The 24,110-nt window shown below is 42.7% G+C and overlaps 1 protein-coding gene across 1 annotated transcript in view; it reads left to right on the top strand.

The window, feature by feature from the left end:
• The window catches only part of LOC126480899 (soluble guanylate cyclase 89Db-like), a 464,947-nt gene that overhangs the window by 352,176 nt on the left and 88,661 nt on the right, over nucleotides 1-24,110 (top strand). Inside the window, exon 6 of the mRNA XM_050104296.1 lies at nucleotides 10,001-10,272. Within this exon, the coding sequence (XP_049960253.1) occupies nucleotides 10,001-10,272 (272 nt within the window). The remainder of the gene's footprint in view (nucleotides 1-10,000; nucleotides 10,273-24,110) is intronic.

The following is a 24,110-nucleotide window of genomic DNA, read 5'->3' on the forward strand; positions in this document are numbered from 1 at the left end:
TCTAATGTGCTATTGAAGTCTATAGCAACGACCGCTGTACGAAGTCTGCAGGCCGCCACCATCGCAATTAAGTTGCGGCATTCTGTGTTAACCTGTCCCCCAAGCATCGTTTGCTCTGGGTAGAGGACATGAGGTAGTATTGTCCAGAGACGCATTGCCAGTAAATGAGCGAAAATCTTGTAATCGGCAGTGAGCATAGGTCATGATTGTCGAACGATGGGCTGGTGTGTGGACCGGAATGACGAGGCTCTCAACAAAGGAGGGTGGGGTTTCTTGGTCAGATGTCATCAGCTCTTGAAACATAGTCGTCTACCGCGTTGCCATGAGGTCCTGGAAGGCTCAGTAAAACTAAATCGGTAAGCCATCAATGCCAGGCGATATCTTGACTGCACCATTGTCGACTGCATTGTCGGCTTCATATTGTGTGACTGCCACCTCGTTGTGGGGGAGGGTGCGCATGACATAATGCAAAATGAAGTCGTCTGCTTCAGTATCAGCATCTTCTTCCTTGTAAGTACGTCGTAGTGTTCGACGAATGCCTGTACAATGTCAATATGGTTGGTCACCTGCAGGCCAGGAGGCATGAGCAGAGGATCGATGATCTGCCGACGACGCCGTCGTTCGTCGGACACTACATGACGCATGGATGGAATTTCCAAACACGCATTATCGTGGCGCCGCGTCCGTGTCAACACTCCTTACAATTTGCAGTGTGCCAGCGCAGTTATCCTCGGAGAATCGCATTGTAGAAATCGACGGTGTTGCGATGCCAGTCGGCCAAGCCCTTCCCTTATCTCATCAGTGTCTTCTGAACCGCTTGTTTGGCTCAGTAAATCCACCATGAGTGTCGAGCGGTAGCAGGGGAAGGCTTCGTTTGCAAACTGCCCATGTCTCGCTGACTTTCCAGCAGAAATTTAGGTCATGCAGATGATAAGTATTTAGTTTCCATGGCACATAGTTGCGCCATACAGATTGGGGCGGAAGAGGGGCAATTGCAATGGTCGGAAAAGACCAGTAGCCAGCGTTCTGCACCCTGTATCGCAGATGTAAGACTCTGTGAGGCATATATCCTGTCCAGACGGCTTGCGGAATGGCTGGTAAAAAACGTATGTCCAGAACGGTCATCATGTTGGACTTCCCAGATGTCATGAAGCAGAGGTCCCACACCACTATACGCAGTTGCCGGCCGCTGTAGCCGATCGGTTCAAGGCGCTTCTGTCCGGAACCACGCTGTTGTTACGCTCCCAGGTTCGAATGCTGCCACGGGCGTGGATGTGTGTGATGTCCTTAAGTTAGTTAGGTTTAGGTAGTTCTAAGTCTAGGGGACTGATGACCTGGGATGTTAAGTCCCATAGTGCTCAGAGCCATTTGAACCATTTTTATACGTAGTTCCTGGCATGTAGTATAGTGCGCAGAACGCAGTTAAAATCATCTCCTAGTAGGCAGTGATCGTAGCTCCCTAAAAACAGGGGGGCGATGTCCTCAGAATAAAACTGCGCCCGTTCATGTCATTGGTCAGTGCCCAAAGGAGCGTAGACATTAATGAAGCGTGTCCACGTGGCAGTGAGTGCCATGCCCCGAGGTGATGGAAGGAGTGCGGACGTAGATGGCTGATCCGTGGCGCATAGGATCACTTGAGGAGATATGATATCCGGGAGATTGGCCAAGTGAACTTCCTGCAGAAGGGAAAAATCAGTATCAGAAGCACAGATCATCTCCTGCATAAGGCCGATTTTCACCCTGGAGCGGATGTTGTTGGTGTTGATGGTTGTTATCGAGTTGGGCTGGTGGCAGACTGCTGAAGGCTGGTCCACTCTGGCGTCAGCGGAAGGATGTCGGTGTCGCGGTGGAACGTCATCCCGCTCGCTCCCACTGTGTTCTGGGGAGAGTATGATTAGTGGAGCTGGCCGACGGCGCAGATTCCCGTAACGGGTCCTGCTCCTCGACCTCCTCGCCGTGCCATGCCGTGGTGTATCGTCCATTTTATCTTCAGAAGATGAAGTAGTGGCTCGTGGTGTAGTTTCGGCTATGCCGTGTCCATTAAATAGTTTAGCGTCGTGATGTTGCGTTGGAGCAACGGGCGTAGGCACACCGGTGGATGACGCCGCGTCTCCTTCGGTAGTGGCGGATTCAGTGGCGTCCTTCGGGTCGACGGCGGCTTCATCCTCTACCTGCAACGACTCCTCTTGGCCGGAAACGGTGCTGCGCCTTCTCTTGCGACGTTTCGAAGAACGTTGTTTCCTTACGCGACCTTCCGTGTCCGATGACGGAAGGGAGTCGCATCGCTCTGGCAGGAAGGTCGCCGTAGGGACGATGAGCGAGTCGATCTCCATCGTGCTGCCGAGGATTGTATCAGCGACAGGTCAGTTCGGCACTGTCGGATGGGGATCGATGGGCGTCGAGACGGCGGGCCGTCCGAGGCGCTCTCCGTCGGGAAATGGTCGAGCTCGTTTGTGGCGTTGCGAAGTGGTAGAAGAAGCAAGAGCAGCGGTGTAGGTAATCAGTAGCACCGTAGGTTGCGACACTGATGGTCCTTCGGCAGCTGGAAATTGCGTAACACGCCGTTGTAGGTATTCGGATCTAAGGTGGCCTTCTTTGCCGCACCCGGAACAGGTCCGAGGCTAGTCGTCCTACACAATTATTGCACCGCATCCGCACATCTGTGAGTAGGAGGGACGTGGTTTCGGACATCAATGGTGACCCGTCGGACGCCGTTTAAGACAAGACATGTGAGAAACTGTATCCACTTCTCCGCAGTACGGCCGTGGACAGTCCCGTGTGATCGGAGTGCCACGACGACTTCCTCTTCGGGAAGTTCGAATGGCAATTCGAAAATGCGTGTCGTACGCACACCTAAGCCTGCGTGGTCGACGGTTACCGCCCCCACATTGCCATCAGGACGACAGAAGAGGAGCCAGTGTTTGATCTCACGTGAGATGGCTCAGATGGCTCTGAGCTCTATGGGACTTAACATCTGAGACCTCCACTCCCCTAAAACTTAGAACTACTTAAACCTAACTAACTTAAGGACATCACACACATCCATGTCCGAGGCAGGATTCGAACCTGCGACCGTAGCAGCAGCGCGGTTCCGGACTGAAGCATCTAGAACCGCTCAGCCACAGTGGCCGGCTCACGTAAGATGCGTTCGCATGCCTCACCGTTAATGATTTTAACAGAGGTAACGCTGATCACGATCGACAAATGTATTCCGATAATATCGGTCGGCAGGATCTTCACTTCCTCTATCAGAAAACGCTCCACCTCGAGTCCATTGGGTCGGGCAAAGGCGTTGCAGTAAGTAAATCGGAGTGTAGATTTACGATAACGGCACGCCATGTCTTGTAGGCAGACAAAGGCACACTGATTATTCAGCTGCGGGGGCGGACGAATTATTCCGTCTAATACAAATATACGAACATTTGCAGTTGGTAGTTTTGCATTCTCGTGTACGAAAAAAATCTGAAGTCTGTTACTTGTAAGTTCTCTGGAAACGATTATCTATATTGTTCACATATCTGTCAGAAGTTGTTGTGTCGCAGGTTCTTTCTCAATGTGTCACAATTTCCGCAGCGGTGATTAGGTTGGTACCTAAGAGCACACAAAATTTTTTTTTTGCAACTTCCGCTCTATAGCATATCATACATGTTTATATGTTATTGTGCCTCAGTTGTATCCTTCTCTAGTAGCTCAGGATTTGCAAAATCTCGGTAAATAGGTTTGATTGTCTCCGTACTGCCAAAGGAAGTGAATGTTTGTGTGTAAATTCATGCAGGGTGTCAAAAAATTCAGCTTGCCTATATTTACATAAAGTGTTTGTTGGAGGTGGACACAAAGCATGACATGGCTTTCCCTCAGTTGATATTCGATGAATAAAAGTGCTCCACACAGCTCTTTTCATCTTCTCTAAATTGTCACAGTTATCTTTAATGGCCCTAAAATAATAATCCTGTAATTCATCAATTACTTTGTCCATTAGTCTTCCAGCACATTTTATTGTCTTGCCATCAGACAGTTTTTTATTACCCAGTTTGGATTTTTTGTATTACCCAGGTTGGTTTTTAGGTTACACAGACATGTTACCATTCTTTTCTTGACATATCCTACACACTCAAGTTTTTGTATGGGAATATCATATGGCTTACTGTTTTGTACTGTAATGAAAGCCTTGCTGCCTCCATCACCTAAGTAATTCACATATTTGACACCTCTCTCCTCCTGCGAACGCTGGAAAATGTTAACTGTTCCTTTTACCTCCATTCCTCCAGTTGTGCCATCATAATTTTTATACACTGCCGCTAATGAAGTAATCAGTTCTTCTGGTTCACTGTACAACCTTGGCAGTACTTACTGAGAACTTCAAAATCCAAAACTTTTCCAAAAAAATGGTTCAAATGGCTCTGAGCACTATGGGACTCAACTGCTGAGGTCATTAGTCCCCTAGAACTTAGAACTAGTTAAACCTAACTAACCTAAGGACATCACAAACATCCATGCCCGAGGCAGGATTCGAACCTGCGACCGTAGCGGTCTTGCGGTTCCGGACTGCAGCGCCTTTAACCGCACGGCCACTTCGGCCGGCAAAACTTTTCCAGTGTCAATACTTATTGCAGATGTAAAACCATTTTTAGATCTAAACCCACTTTTTTGCCAGGATCCATCCAGAGCAATGCTGATGTCTGTGTCACTCTCACTTAGTTCTGATGTAGCAACAACGATTGAATCTTCAGCCACAGCATTTACAGAGTCCCCAATTGCAGTTACATATTTCGTATACCTAGAAGGTGGTTTTGGCAAATTCAGCACAGTGCAGAGAACATTACCAGCCCTTGCATCTTTACCAATGCGTCTAAGGCCATTGAACAGTCTCACATTAGTTTCATACAATTCATTACCTGAACAATTTGATGAAGTATGAAATGCTTTTTCGTTTTTGGGCTTCTGACATTTAATAATTCATTTAGCCACAACACTTGTTCTAGCCCCAATATCCTCATAAAGTTTAACTTCCCCACCACAAAGACAGTAAGAGACAGTCTCAGAAGTAACTAGCGCAAGAATTTGCAGTTCAATAATGACGTTGTCCATAATACCATTACTTTTACTACTGTCACCCGTTTCTAAAGTTACTTTCCTTTTCCATGCACTAGGGGGAGTGTTCACTTCAGAAACATTATCGTGGTTTCCTTCACTGCTAGCACATGTTGTTTTCAAGTATTTCCGAAGAAAATACAGGTCTCACATAACTGTTATCCGCAAATTTGCGTTTCTTGAAGTTACTTTTACGCTTAGTCACTTTATTTACGTATAAAAAGCAATAGAAGTTAGCTTACTACAAAAATAGCCGATAATCACACTACTTTCAACGAAAACTAGTATTAGAAACAAAGGACTGATTTGTTTATTCGCAATGCCAACTTCTGAGACGTAGCAGTAGACACAAAACAAAGCATTTCACAGCCTTCGAGACTGTGTAGTTCCCAAGATATGACTGTTCAACTGTTGCGGTATATGCGTAGTCACGAAATTTGACAGTCACACTTCAACATTCAGAATATTATTTGAAGGACTCAAAATTGACTGATTTTAATGTATTATATACCAAAATGTTCAGGAAAGTCCAAAGTATATTATGGAGATTTCAACGAATTTCACGCACAATGTCCCCTTAAGAACAGAAAATGTCAGATTTCAACGAATTTCATGCACAATGTCCCCTTAAGAACTACGTCGCATCATTTTTAACGTCGTGAGGACCACAATGAAAAGCAGTGGCTTCAACGAAATTATCGTTTTCGAATAAAACTATCAGTTTTGTTGATCTCGTTGTGTATTTGTTTTAGTTACCTTGTGTGGTTTGTATTAGCAATTCAGCAGTTACTAGATGTGGATATGGAGGGGCATGTCGTCAGTACACCGCTCTCCCAGCCTTATGTCAATTTACGAGACAGGGGCCGCTACTTCTCAGTCAAGTAGCTCCTCAGTGTGTCTCACAAGGGCTGAGTGCACCCCGCTTGCCAACAGCGCTCGGCAGACCGGATGCTCTTCCATACAAGTGCTAGCCCAGCCCGACAGCACTTAACTTCGGTGATCTGAAGGGAACCGGTGTTCCGCTGCGGCAAGGCTGTTGGCAGATCTTTCTACATCGTCGGAAAAAATTAGTAAACCTGGTAAGGTGACACCGATTTTGATTCGGTGACGGCATCTATCACTTAGTGGCTAGTAGGTGTACTGATAGTGGTTTATTCCTCGTCTGTCAACAGATAGTGTATTGGCATAGCTACCAGCGCACCATCCGTGTCTACCATTTAATAAGGAGAATAGTCACAGCTAGAAGGCTGAATGTGGTGCAAACGTGTGAAGCAAGCATGCATCCATGCCGTGGAGACGCATTCGTGCGAAACATCCAACTGAGCGAGTTTGTAAGGCTTCAAACTGTGACCTTTCGAGTGGCGGGATGGTCCTTTCGGAGAATTGTCACGTAAGTTGGACGTGCTGCGTCAGTTATGCAACGATTCTGGTATCAGTGGTCACGTGAACATTCTCATACCTGTAGACGAAGTTCTGGACGTACACCCAACACAGACACCTTCCGAGATTGTCGTATTGTAAGGGCAGCAGTGATGGATTGTACATCCACCACAGCACAGATAGGAGGGCTTGTGAGCCCAAACCTGTCAACACGAACTATTGCGATCATATTATTATTAAAGGGACTATAGGCATGCACATCCCTAGCCCATCTTCCACTCAAGCCACAGCATCGTCGTGCATGGCTCGACTGGTGCCATCAGAGGATCATTTAGAAGATTGACTGGCGCGCCACGGTCATCAGTGATGAAAGTAGATTCTGCCTGCACACAAGTGAAGGTCGTGTGCGTGTACAAGGTATACCTGACGAGTGCTATCTCCTAGAGTGCATTCCTCCAAGACACACTGGCCTCAACCCAGGCGTTACTCTCTGTTGATCCATTGTGGGCGTGGGACAGTGGCTAGTCAAATATTTAACAAAGAAATTCTGCAAAAAGCATGCAAACTGAGAAGTTGTTTTACTTTATTTTAGCTGATACTTTCGGTAATTTAGTATGTCATCTTCAGGCCCAATATGCACCTCCAAGAAATTATCGATATCAGAATACTGGGGTCATCTGTTTCTGGATGTTGTGGATTCTGAAGTGCTTTCTTCGAAGATTTGACTGCCGACCTTACTGTCTGGGTTGCGATAATCTAAAAGTATCGTTCAGCCTTGGTGTGTCTGGAGGGGCCGCTAACCAACAATCGGTACGTTCTTTTGCCATTCTGCCAACTGGAAGACCATGTGTTGTTTCAACATAACAATGCTTGCTCACACACTGACTATGAAACTCAACTTGCTCTGCAAGAAGTGCAGCAACTTCCCTGGACAGCTCGATCTCCAGACTTGTCTCCAATCGAGTACGTGTGGGCTATGATTCGACGAGAAGTGACTCGTGTGGCTCGTCAGCCAACAACTCTTGCAGAACTTCGTGAACAGGTCGAGCTGGCGTGGCACAACGTATCCCAAGTCTAACAACCCTACCACAACAAAGGTCAAAAATTAATTATGATTGTAGTGTTGCTCACGCTGCTAAATATTGCTTTTTCGGGCAACAACGAAGTTACATTATGTGGCAGGTGTCATTAGAGCACAGTTAATAAAGTCATTTCTTGAAATAATGGATAAACTAGGCACTCATTTTTTCGTGTTTCCCACGCTGCTCTCGTTGTGAACTCATGGCTCAATCGTCGAAAAATCTAGGTAGTGATGATTCCAAACTCGGATGCAAAGAGGCCTAGGTGTTATTCTGCGATATTCAAAGGTTTTATAGATGTGTTTCATAAACCATTCTTGAAGATTAAACTTTTGCAAGTTAGAAAAATGGTGATGTAAAAACGTAATCAGCACTCCGAATTTAAGTAACACTTCTTTTTTTATTACTTTTGTTGCAATACCACGTAACTCGTTCCAAAACATCATTTCACAATATAAAACATACTTGAAAATATCTTCCTCACTGTTAAAGTTGCGTCTTTTTAACCAAAGCTTGACTCTCTAATAACCGCTTACGCGACCAAAAATCAGAGTTACAAGTACGTCAGTAATCGTAGTGACAAAAGAAAGAAAACACATAATAATAATATCATTGCAATATATACATATCGATGTATCGAAGTACCTCTACATTAATGAAATCAAATCTGAATGTTGTCACAGAAATATATTAACTATTTTACAGAAACACAGTAGAATATTGCTGGTATCGAGACGTTGAGGTGAGGTGCCGTGATGGTTACGTAATTCAAGTATCATCACACAGGACGGTATTCGCCATCTGAACGATCGACAAGATGTCAGATTGAGATCTGCATTGCCTCCTGCAGAGGCTGCAGAACGTACTAATACTGGTGTTTCAGAATGGGTCGATAGCTGGTACCTCAGAAATACTTGTGCTACTGATTTGTATAAGTAATCACTTCATATACTCCAAATGCACTTTTGCAACAATGAATTGTAAACCTCTAAAAGGGTGTATTAATTTTTTTCTGGCAGTGTATGTATGTGTTACCTGGCCGTGACACGTCATGTGAGAGCTACTTTTGTCCTTGAGTTATGACCACCAGTGTAATATCATTGTCAGTAACTTTGAAATATGAGCTATTAAACTGCACGTCATTTACGACGGCGGCCGAGTTTAGGTTCGTTCTGCACACCTGACGTCGCAAAACAGTCAGCCAATGAACAGAGAACGACGTTGCCAGAGCTCGACTGCAGTGCAGAGCACGGAAGAGTGTCTTCAGTTTCAGAAACGTTCAGTCATAAATAAAGTAATGGAACAAAAGCAATGTCTTGATAGCAGACTGTCTTTAATAGAAAGTTTGGAAAAAGCATTCTTTGTATCAGTCGCTTCATATTCTATTAATTAATTAAACCAAACAAGCAATAAGCCTCCTAATTCAGGCGATAGCAAGGAAAGGTGTTTGTATCATTCTCACTAACCGCTTTTTCGCAATAAAGAACAGCGGTAATTGTTTATTTCCTATTGTACTTCGACGAAACGTGAGTAATTCATAGTTATAACAACAGTGTTTGTCGGTATTTTGCATGATATTTTAAAGTCCTCCGCCGGGAGAGCTATTGACTAACGAGTTGCATTAGCGTAATGGTTAAAGCGTATGGCTGCAAACCTTGTTCGGTGCTTAATCTTTTCTTTATTTAAAAACAATATCGAAGTGTCTTACTTCATGAATTTTATTCGTTTGAATGTAATTTTTTGAAATTTCTAGTGGCAACTAAAATCGACCATACGGAAAGTATATGCTATGGACTTTTACCTCTGCAAACTCTTCAAAATTTCGTGCAATGGTTTACTACATCTAATGCTGCGCAATAACTGCGTTGAACATCGAAACAAAATTAAGTCATTTATGGGGGGAAGGTATCAGTCAAGAAGATGTGTAAAAATCAAATTTTTGGGCCAAATAGTTTTTGTGAAATCGAATGATAAGTGTGTCAGAGCAGTCAGAACACCATGTGTCTGCAGTGCAGTGATGACAAAATCGCGCACAGCGCGGAATGCGGGTAGCACGTCTCTGTAGCAGCGAAAGGGTTAATGCGGCCGTGGTGGCTTTACTTCATAAACTGCGCGCTCTCCCCTAAACGCAAGTTTGTGAACTATACTATACTATGGCGCTGCTTCTCTTGGCGCGTACAACTGGCAACGCAGCAATCTCCCACGTCTGGGCGGGCATGCGCGAACCGCCAAGATAAAAGAATTGGGCTATATGGTAGATTTTCACACTTAGCTGCTCTTGAATATTCAGGATAAATGTACTTTGCACTATCTATGCAGAGACGAAGAGGCTTGCTTAAAATAGATTAGTCTTTGGACTAAAGACAGTAACAGTAGCAACATGTCAATGTGCTGAAGCCTTAGCTTCCAGTAGGAGGGAGTTGATGTGAGCGTTGTTCTCCTTCCGGCAGCTGCTGTACCTGCACTCGGTGCTGTTCGAGCTGGAGGTGCTGCGCTCGCCGCGGCTGCTGCCCGAGGGCTACCAGCTGGACGGCGACAGCCCCAGCCAGCCGGCCACGCCGGAGCCGGAGCCCGAGCCGGAGCTGGAGCAGCTGGACGTGCGCCGTCGACAGCTGCGCTACCTGGACCGCCGCGGCTCCCAGGGAACTCGTGCCATCCTGCTCAAGGGGCAGATGCGCCGCATGGGCGAGTCGGGCGCCGTCGTATTCCTCTGCTCCCCACTGTGAGTAGCACAACTGCACCACCGGCACACCGCGCTTTCTGTAAACGTAGCAAAGGGAGTCCCATTGGGTTCAATTTTGGGTCCACTACTATTCCTATCCACTACTATTCCTTATCAACAAAAGCATAACGAGGATAATGGAATGTAGTCGAATTAAATCGGGTGATGCTGAGGGAATTAGATTAGGAAATGAGACACTTAAAGTTGTAAAGGAGTTTTTGCTATTTGGGGAGCAAAATAACTGATGATGGTCGAAGTAGAGAGGATATAAAATGTAGACTGGCAATGGCAAGGAAAGCCTTTCAGAAGAAGAGAAATTTGTTAACTTCGAGTATAGATTTAAGTGTCAGGAAGTCGTTTCTGAAAGTATTTGTATGGAGTGTAGCCATGTATGGAAGTGAAACATCGATGATAAATAGTTTGGACAAGTAGAGAATAGAAGCTTTCAAAATGTGGTGCAACAGAAGAATGATGAAGATTAGATGGGTAGATCACATAACTAATGAGGAGGTATTGAATAGAATTGGGGAGAAGAGGAGTTTGTGGCAAAACTTGACAAGAAGAAGGGACCGGTTGGTAGGACATGTTGTGAAGCATCAAGGGATGACAAATTTAGCATTGGAGGGCAGCTCGGAGGGTAAAAATCGTAGAGGGAGACCAAGAGATGAATACACTAAGCAGATACAGAAGGATGTAGGTTGCAGTAAGTACTGGGAGATGAAGAAGCTTGCACAGGATAGAGTTGCATGGAGAGCTGCATCAAATCAGTCTCAGGACTGAAGACAACAACAACAACAACAACAACTATTCCTTATACATGTGAATGACCTTCCACTTACCATTCAAGAAGCAAGACTGGTACTTCTTGCAGAGGGCACTAATGTTACATTATATCCCATCATCTTCCTGTACTCTCCGCTGTGAGTTGTCCAACTGCACCACCGACCCAGTGCACTTTCTGTAAACACAGCAAAGGGAGTCCCACTAGGTTCGATTCTCGGTCCACTATTATTCCTTATACATGTGAACGACATTCCACTTAACATTCAACAAGCAAGGTACTTCTTGCAGACAGTACTAATGTTGCATTAAATCCCATTAAAAAGAAATCAAGAGAAGAGTTGGTAAATGATATTTATGGTTCTGTGAAAATGGACTCAGCCTAAATTTTGAGGAAACACACAATTCCAGCTGGCCGGTGTGGCCGAGCGGTTCTAGGCGCTACAGTCTGGAACTGCGAGACCGCTACGGTCGCAGGTTCGAATCCTGCCTCGGGCATGGATGTGTGTGATGTCTTTAGGTTAGTTAGGTTTAAGTAGTTCTAAGTTCTAGGGGACTGATGACCTCAGATGTTGAGTCCCATATTGCTCAGAGCCATTAGAACCACAATTCCAGTTCGGTACAACAAATACTCACACCAAAAATCGATGTTCACATCAACGTCAGTCAGTACGTAGGGCAGAATGCTCCAAAGTTTTGGATGCATATATGAATGAAAACTTGAACTGGAAGAAGCATATTACTGAGTTTCTCAAACAGTTAAGTTCAGCTCCCTTTGCTCTTCGTATAATCTTGGAAACAAATGTACCAACCTCCTGACCAAATTTTACAAATTTCCACACACGAATGTTTACGGAATGATTTTCTGGGCCGGCCGGAGTGGCCGTGCGGTTCTAGGCGCTACAGTGTGGGGCCGAGCGACCACTACGGTCGCAGGTTCGAATCCTGCCTCGGGCATGGATGTGTGTGATGTCCTTAGGTTAGTTAGGTTTAATTAGTTCTAAGTTCTAGGCGACTGATGACCTCAGAAGTGAAGTCGCATAGTGCTCAGAGCCATTTGAACCATTTGATTTTCTGGGGTAACTCATCACTAAGAAAGAACGTACTGATTGAACAAAAGCGAGTTTACCCACGGGTGTTATGTAGCTACTTCTTCAAGGAACTACACATTTTAGCTGTATCGTCACAATGCGAATACTAGCTAGTGAAATTAGTCATTAATTTAAGGTGATGTTTATACCTACAACACTAGATGGATGAATGACCTTTATTACCCACAGTTGAAGCTGTTAGTGTCTCAGAATGAGATTCAGTATGGAGCAACCAATTTTTTTGATCATTTGCCGAATAATATAAAATGTCTGACAGGTACCTAAGCAAGTTTTAAATATAATTTGAAATCGTTTCCCCTCACAACTCCTTCCATGCCATTGACGAATTTCTACGTAAAAAATGGTAGCCAGTAAAAGAAAGTGTACTTGCATGCGTAGGACTAAAAAAAAACAATATGTTCATGTTAACACGAATCATGCATGCATATCCTGTAAAGTGACTCCTTCCACATCATTTCAATAAAATAACCGTTCAAATGATCTATATAACATGTAACTAAGTAAGTAACTCTGGGAAAGGAGATTAGGAGCCCATTGAAATATGTCTGTTCTTCCCGCCTCATATATATAAACCTCATTCACTACCATTGCCGGCCGAGGTGGTCTAGTGGTTCTAGGCGCGGAGTCCGGAACCGCGGGGCTGCTACGGTCGCAGGTTCGAATCCTGCCTCGGGCATGGATGTGTGTGATGTCCTTAGGTTGGTTAGGTTTAAGTAGTTCTAAGTTCTAGGGGACTGATGACCACAGAAGTCCCATAGTGCTCAGAGCCATTTGAACCACTACCATTGGCACATATATCTCCCACGATTGATTATCAGAGAACCAGTGGGTATTTTCTGCATGTTATTGCTGCCTATCAATGCCATGCGGAGACGTTCCATACTCACAATATTATGGAGAGGCACAGCAATGTTACTCCTGGCGTAGTATTGTGGGGAATCATCCGGTACGACTTCAAGACACGGATGATAGTGACTGAGGGAACCGTGAGAGAACAGCAGGACGTCACGGACGTCCTGGGTTCTCATGTGTTGCCTCTCATGCGGTAGTAGCATGGTGCCATTTGTCGACAGTCAGTGCTCGTCCACACACAGAACGTGTAGTCTAAGTGATCCAAAAGGAAGCGCTGACTGCAGCGAAGCAAATATTTGAGTACAAACGTAATTACAAAATAACCTTTATTTTACCACAGCTGGATTCCATATCTATTAAATTTCCACCACGGTTACGAACGCAACCCATGTTCTAGAAAGTTATTTCACTTGGGGTGCGTTCTTTCGAATCTGCTGATAAGTGCGCTCATTCTGTCAAGTTCTTAGCAAATTTTTCTCGATTTTGTTATCAGCGAAATATTAGTACATACCCTCCTAACCCGCGATGTTCCACTTCTTATCCTCATTCCCTTCTGGGTGATTCACTTTTTTTCTCAAGCAGTACTCTACAGAAAAGATGATTTTCGTCCCACTTCAGCAGGTTCACTTCTTCGGATCATGAGAGCCACTTTTCTCACCCTGATATATCCAACAATCTTAATATACTTGGTAATGTACTGTTGCTTCTGCTTAGGTTGTTCACGTAGTCGTCTGTCATTAATTTTCGTGTTTTTGTTGCTCTTAAACATATTTACTGGATATTGTTGTTTTTAACTGATACATTACGGAAATAACCATTGTTCATTTCTTGGTTTTTTTCTAGAGGTAGCCATTTCAATCTGAATTTTTCCGAGTTTCATTAGACCTTATTACACGTCTAGCCCATTCTTATTTTAGTGATTCCTCGGATCAGTAGATCGCTGACTGTTGTTTTGTTCTCCATGTATTTCTCGCCCAGTTTCTTCGTTTTAAATTCAACATCCTTCTTTCCAGTGCCGTCTATGTGACTCCGCTATTTTATCCCTGTTTATGTGCGGTTGATTAAGTATGAGAGCCACAGGTGAGGGAACGTTGATACACGAATTGAAGGACATCCTTTTTATACACACCAACATGTCTCTCTTCATAAGAAACTTCGCGTTCCAAAATTTTTCCGTGTATCCGTTTCCAGTCACCGACTTTTGCTGAATGATCGGATTTCGTCAAGAAATATGTACTGTTGTGTATTTCAAGTTCTTCCATCATCATCTTTGTTTCTGTTACGTCAGTATGTAGGTTATCTTGATTAGTCACTTCGTTGAGCTATTCTACCATCTTCTGCGCGATCTGTGAAGATTGCTACGTCGTCTGCAAATTTCTGACCGTTTAGAAATATTTTCAGTAGCCGCGTCCAGCAGTTTGCACGTATTTCTCGAAAATCATTTTTTAGCATCGCTAGATGCTATGAAAATCGTTATTTTTACTAAGTTTTGACTGTTATTAATCATCATCAAGCACCTGATTACAGATATGAACAGATTTTTTTACAACTTTTATATTACATATTTTTATAATCTTACGAAATCCACTGATGTGTTTACGTGTTTTCCAGCTACAGTATCTATAAAGAAACGTAAGAGGTGCTCTAGATAAGGCGTTTCTCTCTGTAATTTACAAAAAAGAAGAAGAAAGGATTATTTATTTATTTAAGAAACGTTACTCTTTCTGCAGAGTTTACTTAGTTACTTTTGAGACAGTTACAGTGACGAGTTATTTTTAAACAGGTTTCTTTCTGGCACGTAGCTGATGTATTTAAACCATCTGTATGAAATCAATTCAAATCAAATTTCTATGAACTTTATTTAGAGAGCTAGAAACCTTCAACGTTTTAGGAGTGGATGCGCTTGTTGTACGGAATCGAATGTAGATTTAACGTATCTTTCCTGTCACGGCCAATGCCGTGATTCACAGAGGAGTATTTCAATCGATCAAAATGGGTGTTTCAGCTTTCCTGCTAAAACCATTCAGTTTATTTAAGTAACTGAAAGAAACTTAAATCAGGATGACAGGACTACGAAAAAAATTCATTCACTTTTGAGAGTACAATTTATAGCAAATTCTGGGGCCACACTCTACAACTGTAAACACATTAGCATAAATAATGCAAGTTATTTTCAGTTCTCTACAACAGCGAGGAGTACTCGAGGAGAACCGCATATGCACTACTAAAATACTTAACCTACTTGCATATTGTATTATTATACAAAATCACAATATGATTTCTTTTGTACTCTCGTCTGTGTATTCCCTTTGTTGGTCATATACAACGAATTAAAACAGCGCGGTCCGCCTCAGTAGCTGCGGTGCCTGCGTTCGATTCCCGGCCAGGTCGGAGATTTTTCTCTGCATGGAGACTGGGTGTTTTGTTATCCTTGTCTTCGTATCGTCGTAACTGACGCGAAAAAAGCCTTCGTGGTGTCACATGACAAGTCAAAGCCCATATAACTTCGTACAAGGGCACAGTTTGACCCTAATGAATCTTCTGAATTGCCGTATCGTCTTTCCGCTGTCGAGATGGCTCTATGGGCACGTCCAGAATGCCAATATTTAAAACCAGAAGTGTTGGACTTGGCCTCGCCAATGTGGGTGTGAATCGCCCTGGAAAAATGTATGATCTACAAGCACGTCGGACAGTTTGTATATTGCTAAGAGAAACATTACAGAGATCCAGAAAACACACAATCGGAACAAATGAGCAAGCAGTGAAGAGAGACGAACTGTAAATTCCTGGGTATGAACATCGACGGAAAACAACTTCCATGTGTATTGCTGCCAGACTGGCTCTACGAGATAGCACACATCGACAAAGAAGCTTCTGCATGACTAAATGTAAATAAGACGGCATGTTGACAAGTAATGCTGAATTGCTTATGTGAAAACTCTTAAAGCTTTTTTTAAATAAAACGAACGTTATTAAAATTCTACATCTTCATTCTTCGTATGTACGTTTAAGTCCTCTGCCGCTAGAAAGTTCTGTACTGTAGCGTGTAGTATGGCAGTGTGCAACAAAAGTATGTCGGCATGTGAGAAAAAGCGTGCTGTAAGCCAGTTTTCTGTTAGAAGAGTTCGTCCACACCAGATGCAACTTCTTCTTCCCTATGACAATGCCAGCCTACACGGAAGCCTTGTGACGTCTACAACAATCCGACGTCTTAGATTCACTGTCATCGATCGTCCTCCATACAGTTCCGATTTGACCCCATGCGATTTGCATCTGTTTCCATAACTTAAAAAACGTCTTTGACGACTTCACTTTAGTAGTGATGAAGCGTTGCAAGCAGAACTGAGGTTGTGGCTCTGTCAACAAAGTCAAACATTCTATAATGACGGTATCAACAAACAGTTATCTCGGTGGGGGTACCTGTGTTTATAAATAAATATGTAGGCACGAAGAATAAAGAAGTAGAATGTTAATTTTGTTTTATTTAAAAGGCTTTAAGAGTTTTTACATACAAAATTTTGCGTGCCCTCGTAAGAACGTGTCACACTGCAATCACCATTACTATTATGGTCCATGGGCTACTGCATAGACTGATAGTGTCAAAATATAAGGACGATACTGGCCCTTCGGCAACCACAAGTATCATACTCCGGTGCTTCAGAGGCGAATGTATTACATCGACTTCATGTTGCCGGTGATGTTACGTTTACAACTTCAACAACCTGACCGTGCGTGTGTGTCTGTGTGTGTGTGGGAGAGCGAGAGAGAGAGAGAGACAGAGAGAGAGAGAGAGAAGTACGAAAAGCGATAAAGCGATACTACGCGTAGGAGAAACTTCAGATAAGGAAAAAAATGTGTGCACCGGCGTGGAATGACAAGGAATCTACCAGAGAGCAGAAACTCAGAAGATATCGCAGCAGTTGGTCCTTAACATAAAGAACATTTTAAAAATGTCGTAGAAGATGGCGAGGAAGGGAGCAAATACACTTCCTAATGGGAAATGAATCATAGTCCAGTTACTTACTAAAAACACACCAATGCACCACAGACACGCGGAGCACAAACCCGACTGTTGGAGCGCCGGAACGTAAACAGAGTGATAATTGGGAATAGCAACGATGCAACTCGAGAAGGCCCCTTGCGTTGCCGGTAATCTAATGCCACATAGCCTTAGATTCAATACAAGGTGTTTAGTTCCGAAATAGCGAAAGCGATAAGAACTTTGGCTAGAGGACTACCTGTGATCTCACTGCAGTCATCCCAGATCCGTCACTGAGTCGAGATGCCCACTGTGTTTAAAACGCACATCATTGACCTTCGTAGGCTCAAAATATTCCTTTGAATGCGTAAAAGAATAATTGAAAGTGAGAAGAGTAATGTCACGAGGTAGTGCGTTTTAGAAGAAAAATGATAACCAGAATTTCATCGAGTTCAGGCCTCAATGCGGGCAACAGGCAACAGTTAATGGTATTTCCGTTCACAGGAAAAAGTGGGCTTCTGATGGATTTGTCGTCTGATATTAACACAGATGACGTGATTTCGCTATTCTTAGACGACCAAGTGATAAGTCTTTTAGTCACAGAGAATAACAGATATACAGTCCGCCCCGATATAAGCCGGCCTGTGTGGCCGTGCGGTTCTAGGCGCTTCAGTCTGGAACCGCGCGACCGCTACGGTCGCAGGTTCGAATCCTGCATCGGGCATGGATGTGTGTGATGTCCTTAGGTTAGTTAGGTTTAAGTAGTTCTAAGTTCTAGGGGACTGATGACCTCAGATGTTAAGTCCATAGTGCTCAGAGCCATTTTTGAACCCGATAGCTGAATGGTCAGCGTGACGGATTGCCGTCCTACCGGCCCGGGTTCGATTCCCGGCTGGGTCGGGGACTTTCTCCGCTCAGGGACTGGGTATTGTGTTGTCTTCATCATCATTTCATCCCCATCCGGCGCGCAGGTCGCCCAATGTGGCGTCGAATGTTATAAGACCTGCACCAAGGAGGCCGGACCTGCCCCGCAAGGGTCCTCCCGGCCAATGACGCCAAACGCTCATTTCCATTTCCATAGATATACAGAGCAAAAACTGCGTCAACATGAAATGATTGAACACGCTCCACTGAACAGATGGAAACCCACCACATCGGAGGAAATTACAAAGTTTATAGGACTGATGATTTTGATGGGTCTAGTACAGACATCGATCGTTAGACGTTGCAAGATGTCCCGTAATCATTTTGATGATGTTTGGTTTGGGGGGCGCCAACTGCGCGATGATTAGCGACCGTACAAAGTCCCAATTTTTACACAGTCCAGTTTTTTTACACTGTCCACTCTAACCACAGTCACAAATGATGATGATGAAATGATTAGGACAACAAAAAGACCCATTCCCCGGGCAGAGAAAATCCCCAACTCAGCCTTGGATCGAACCAGGGTATCCGTGATCCAGAGGTAGGAACGCTAGCCACTATACCACGAGCTGCAGATCCGCAAACGTTTTGAATTACTGTTAGCAAACTAGCTTTTCTCAAGTAACAAAACGATAGACGAGGGCAGGGCCTTGTAAAAGTTCTACCACTCCTAAAAATAGTGACAAACAATTATCAGTCTTTTGGTCAAGAGAAGAAACTGTATTCGACGAGACAGTGTTTTCTAGGACGGGACGACTAGATTCAGGCAATACATATCTACGAAATCATATAAGTATTCTATAAAACTTCTCAAACTGTGCTCAATCAAATGGTATATATGGTCTGCAGAAGCATATTCTGGACGAGATACCAGCGGAAGAAAGTAAGCTGACATAGCCGCAAATGTCTGCATCGAACTCGCAGCTAAATTACTAAATGAAGGGCCAACTTTGTTTTTTAACAACTTTTACACGAGCTATGAATTAGCAGTCAAACGTCTAAAATTCAAAACGCTTGTCGTTGGAAATGCACGGTACAACAAAAAAAATTATGCCACGTTTTGTAATGTCGTACCCATTGAAGAGAGGTCAAATGATAGCACGTGAGGATGGAAACGGTATTGCATCGCTAAAATGGAGGGACGTTCGCGATTTAGGTGTTATCAACAAAACATGCACCTATTATGACATCAGGCTCGGATTCTATGCACCGCGGTCGTCCTCCTAAACAGAAATCTTTGGCGATACTGGCATATAATAATGAAAGAACTGACATCGACAAAAGCGACCAGACGGTGTCATATGCCACAAGGATGCGGAAGGGTACCAATTGCTATCAGAAATGAGCTGTACATCTGATTTTAGGAACAAATGAATGCTCACACCGTGTACCAGAGGGCCATAAATACAAAAACAGAAATAAGAAAATTTCGGGAAAATTCGTTACCGATTGATTCTCCGCGGAAAATGCTACGCCCGACAGTAATAGAAATAAAACAAGGAACGTGTCCCAACACTTAGAGATTCATGAAAAAAAAAACAAGAATCAGCAGGGCAAACCTATACAAAGGATGTGCGCCCTATGTTACCAGAAGAAGAGACAAACTGCCGAACGCCAAGAAGCGAAGACAAATGTAATGGAAAGCTACGACCTATTGTTCCAATAGCCCAAAGTCAGCTGAAATATGTTTAGCATGTTTTAACGAACACCATGCGACATATTATTATCTAAAATCCTAAATATAAATGAATAAAGCCTATGAAATTACGTGTACATTGTTTGTATGTTTATGTTGTGTATCCTATAACTATATTTCAGTGCTTATTCCTTCAAAATCCTTTGAAAGTTCCAACTGCAAATTATATCAGCTTGAACAAGGAGAGCGTCACTCATATGTGGGTGACGGGGCCCCCACGGAAGCTTACCCGTAACCCAGATATTAGTGAGGCGTCGAAGGAGGTATTAATTTTCTGCCATACGTTTTAAGCTCTGTGATATCGTCACCGCCTTCCGCATCCCTTAAATTTTCAATAAACATAAATGATTAAAGAAAAGTAAATATAATGCAGTATAAATGTGCTACAATGAAAATTATTTTGTGTGTGTGTGTGTGTGTGTGTGTGTGTGTGTGTGTACGCATGTGCGTGTGTGTGTGTTTCGTGAAAAGCATCAATCACTCTCAAAGGCAGTGATGTTCAAGCCATCCCATTACAGTCCTATACAAATGAAATATTTAACGGCCATTAGAAGATTTGTAACACTGATTCGTAATAATACATCCAAAGAAGTCAAACATCACACTTTCATATGGTTAATGCAAAGGACAAAACGGGCCTTCTTATCTCAGTAAATAGGATCTTTTAGCACGGCGGTTACGCACTTTCAGGAGAGACAGATTAGGCCTAGACGACAGAAAATCACATAGCAATGCATTGCTAGAAACGCTTTCCTGCCGCGGTAGTGACGGCACAAAACACAAGAATGGAAGGTCACGAACAGGATGAGAAATATGTTTGTTACGCTTAGTATCGTAGAAACCAAGAAATAATGACAAGTTTCGAAATTACGAACCCGGCCTGTGGTGGAGGCGTAGTATCTCCAACGCACGCGAAATGTCATAATACGTGATACTAAGCAACTACTCCTACCCTAAACTTTTGCATATGAATACGCAGAAGTATAACAGCACGCGGAAGGATACAAAACACGACTTGACCCGCCTCAAATGGCAAGTCAGAATTCAGTACAGTAAATAATTTGAACGTTCTTACCGACAGTCTTGCACGTTGTACAAATTATCTAAAACAATGGCTCTTCAAGCAAAGTAACTTCATCAGAACAGTTCGCTCTTTCAAATATGGCCCCAGAACCAGACACATCTTAACATTTCAATGTACTAAACAGCGACTTTTTCCAGTGCAGTGCTATACTATTGAGAAGAAGAACGAGAATGAAAGGCCGATTTCCTTTCGAACAAGCGACCATCTGGCACTGCCAAGACACGGAACTGGCTGATGACCAACGAATCATCAAACATTCAAAAGCAGTGATTAAGCAAAGAGCAAACCACCAGAATTGACAAATACTGAACGCTGGCTAAGTTAATATCCCAGCCATGATTGTAAAATAAATATTATAGATCTTGAAAACAGGTGGATTAGGCGGTGAAAGAAAGGAGTCAACAACAGGCAGCTTTCAAGAGTTTTTGTGCTTGTTCTAGCATAGCTGCCGAACACTCTGGGTAATTTCAACCAAACTAACATCTGGCCACTCAAAATAATCGAATACGAACGCTATTACCGTCTAATTCGAAGTTTTTGTGGTTTATTCCTGTACCTGAAGGAAAACTAAAAATATAGTGAATCGTCGATTTTTTGTTAATGTTACAGTGAATTTTTAAACGGGTTTACTGTACAAACGTATACGGTATATTACTTTTAAAATCATGTTAATAAACCAAATGTGTTTTCACTTTGTAGACATATTTCATTCTCTTTTCGCAAAATAAATGATTAGGATAAATAAGTAACCGAGCAATAGCGGTATCAGCTGTTGTGTAATAAAAGACAACTTTTTAATCATATCATATGCATTTCGAGGGATAGGAGATCATTGTCAGCATCTGTAGCACACACGAATACAAATACTGCATATTTGCTGTGTAATAGCAACTAAATTGATTGTGTAACTGTTTAACGTACAGGCTATGCAAAGCGTGCTGATAGGTTATAGAGCTCGAAGTACATGTTTTTCGAAACATAACAATAATTATTATTAGTAGGAAATGTGCAGAATGAAACAATATTTCTATATTTACATTAACTCACAATCGATATTGTTTTCAGTACATTGAGTTGCGAGTCAAGAAATTCTTACTCCGATCGCACATCTCATATTTCCTAAGAACATCTTTTGTTTAAAACATAATATATTACGATATGAAAAACTTTATCATACATTTAAAAACGGTAATGTCTGACACTGCCGGCCGGGGTGGCCGAGCGGTTCTAGGCGCTACAGTCTGGAACCGCGCGACCGCTACGGTTGCAGGTTCGAATCCTGCCTCGGGCATGGATGTGTGTGATGTTCTTAGGTTAGTTAGGTTTATGTAGTTCTAAGTTCTAGGGGACTAATGACCTCAGAAGTTAAGTCCCATAGTGCTCAGAGCCATTTGAACCATTTTGTCTGACACTAGAGCAACCCGATTCTCACATAACAGTACTTCTTGCGGCCTTATTTCAGACAACAGTACCATAAATGCCAAACTCTTTAAACTGAGTAGTAGATTTCGGCCATACAAATTTAAAATTAGGTTTATAGTATCATTCAGTAGAAACAGTACGCCGTACTCAAAGTTTACTAGTACATATCGTATCTTGAATCCGATGTCTGTTCACTAGTATACTAGTACATTATTAGAAGGGCACACACTTCATTGCATCTCAAGAGCTGTGAGAACGAATAACGAGTTGCACGAACGACAGATTTATCGCCATGTAAAGCGATTTTAAAAGTTACTGGTTTCGCGTTTCCTACGCTGTGCTCCGGAATTTATAGCGTAATAAATTTTACTGCTCGCCATAGAACCAGCAGGTAATGAAATCCGAGAATGGAGCTGCAGCCACGAACATCGCTCGCTTCCGGAAATGCTTCATGTGTCTCTAGCCAGCTCTGCTTACTGTTGCCTCTCCTCTTAAGCTAAATGCAGAACACTCATTCCCTTAATTCTAAATTGCACTGAAGTTTTGATATCTTGCAGTTGTTTTCGCTCTTTCTCATTAACGTTCAGGACCAGCGAGAGAGACGAAACTACAACGCATGTTATCCTTAGGGCAAAACTAGTCATTAACTGGAACAATTATAGTTCAGAACACAAAAAAGCTTGTAAAAACTATTACTATACTATTTTTAATTTAACTGTTTAGAAGATGGGCTCACTAACAAGAAAATGGGTCCGATGAACAATACAAACTAAAATAATTCCTTTTTTTGCAAAACGACTGAAAAATCACTCTCATATTTTTTGTAAATTGTATTTCGCAGTGGCGATTGTTTTACGCATGTCTATTTCGTTGAATAAATGTTATTTAACGATGCTAGAAGTTAAAAATAAATAAAAAATCGACAGTTGTTCTCTCGAGAAAGATGCTTACAGACACAGTTCGATTTCAAATCGACAAGTCTAAGATAGGAAGCACAACACTCAATTTAAGCCACAAGAATGTTTCTCTACACCATTTGTAATCAAAACAGGAATTCGGCCAGCGATAGGCAAAAATAACGAATGATACTAAGAAACTGCTTAACACTTTAAGTATTGGTACTAAGGAGAATGTTACGGGATAGACTGTTTAGCTTTTACAAATGATACACAATAATGACAGAAAATTCTGAAACAGTAACAGAACAAATTATTGTACTGAAAGAAGTAGTAGGAAAAACTGGCTTCCAAATATTTCTTGAAAACCGTTTGTCAAATATTAAGGACGAAACGATCTAGTTAAACACCAGGTATGCAACATTACAACGTTTGAACTGCTTTAATGTCGGGAAGAATGGAACTCAGCCACTAGGGTAGCCGCAGAAGCCTTGAGAGTAAGAGCCAGAAAAATAGAAATATTCTTCCAATTCACACAAAATATTTAATATATAAAATACTTTTCTACAATTAAGGGTTCATAATCACAATAGCCAGTTTGTCTACGATTAAGCACTGAGTGTATTATCATTTCTGACAGACATTTATCAGTGGGATTATAACGAAAAATGGAAAAGATTTTTAACAATATACAGAGCATAAATTATAAAAATGGATCTATTAACGTAAAACTAAAAAACAGCTCTAAAAAATATCATACGCAAACAGAAAGTTCGTTTTTACAGGCAAATAGGAAGAAATGCTGACCCCAAATGGACGAAACTCATTTACAATATCCTTCACCAGAAACCGAAAGCAAGATTTCACTGCTACGTAAACGTAATGAAAGATCGAAAACTGAACACACACATGTAGAGACACACAGCACCGAAATACATTCAGAAGATCTACAGTAACATTTGACACTTTCCGAGACGTGAAGCGGGCAACTGGCTCCATGTGGTCTGATAAACAGCTAGCAGGAAACACTGAGGTGGCTATAAGAAGACCAAGATATAATTGCTTTACCCACCGCGGAGGCTACGCAACAGTT

Source organism: Schistocerca serialis, chromosome 5, assembly GCF_023864345.2.
Source record: "Schistocerca serialis cubense isolate TAMUIC-IGC-003099 chromosome 5, iqSchSeri2.2, whole genome shotgun sequence".
In the NCBI taxonomy this organism is placed as follows: Eukaryota; Metazoa; Arthropoda; class Insecta; order Orthoptera; family Acrididae; genus Schistocerca; species Schistocerca serialis.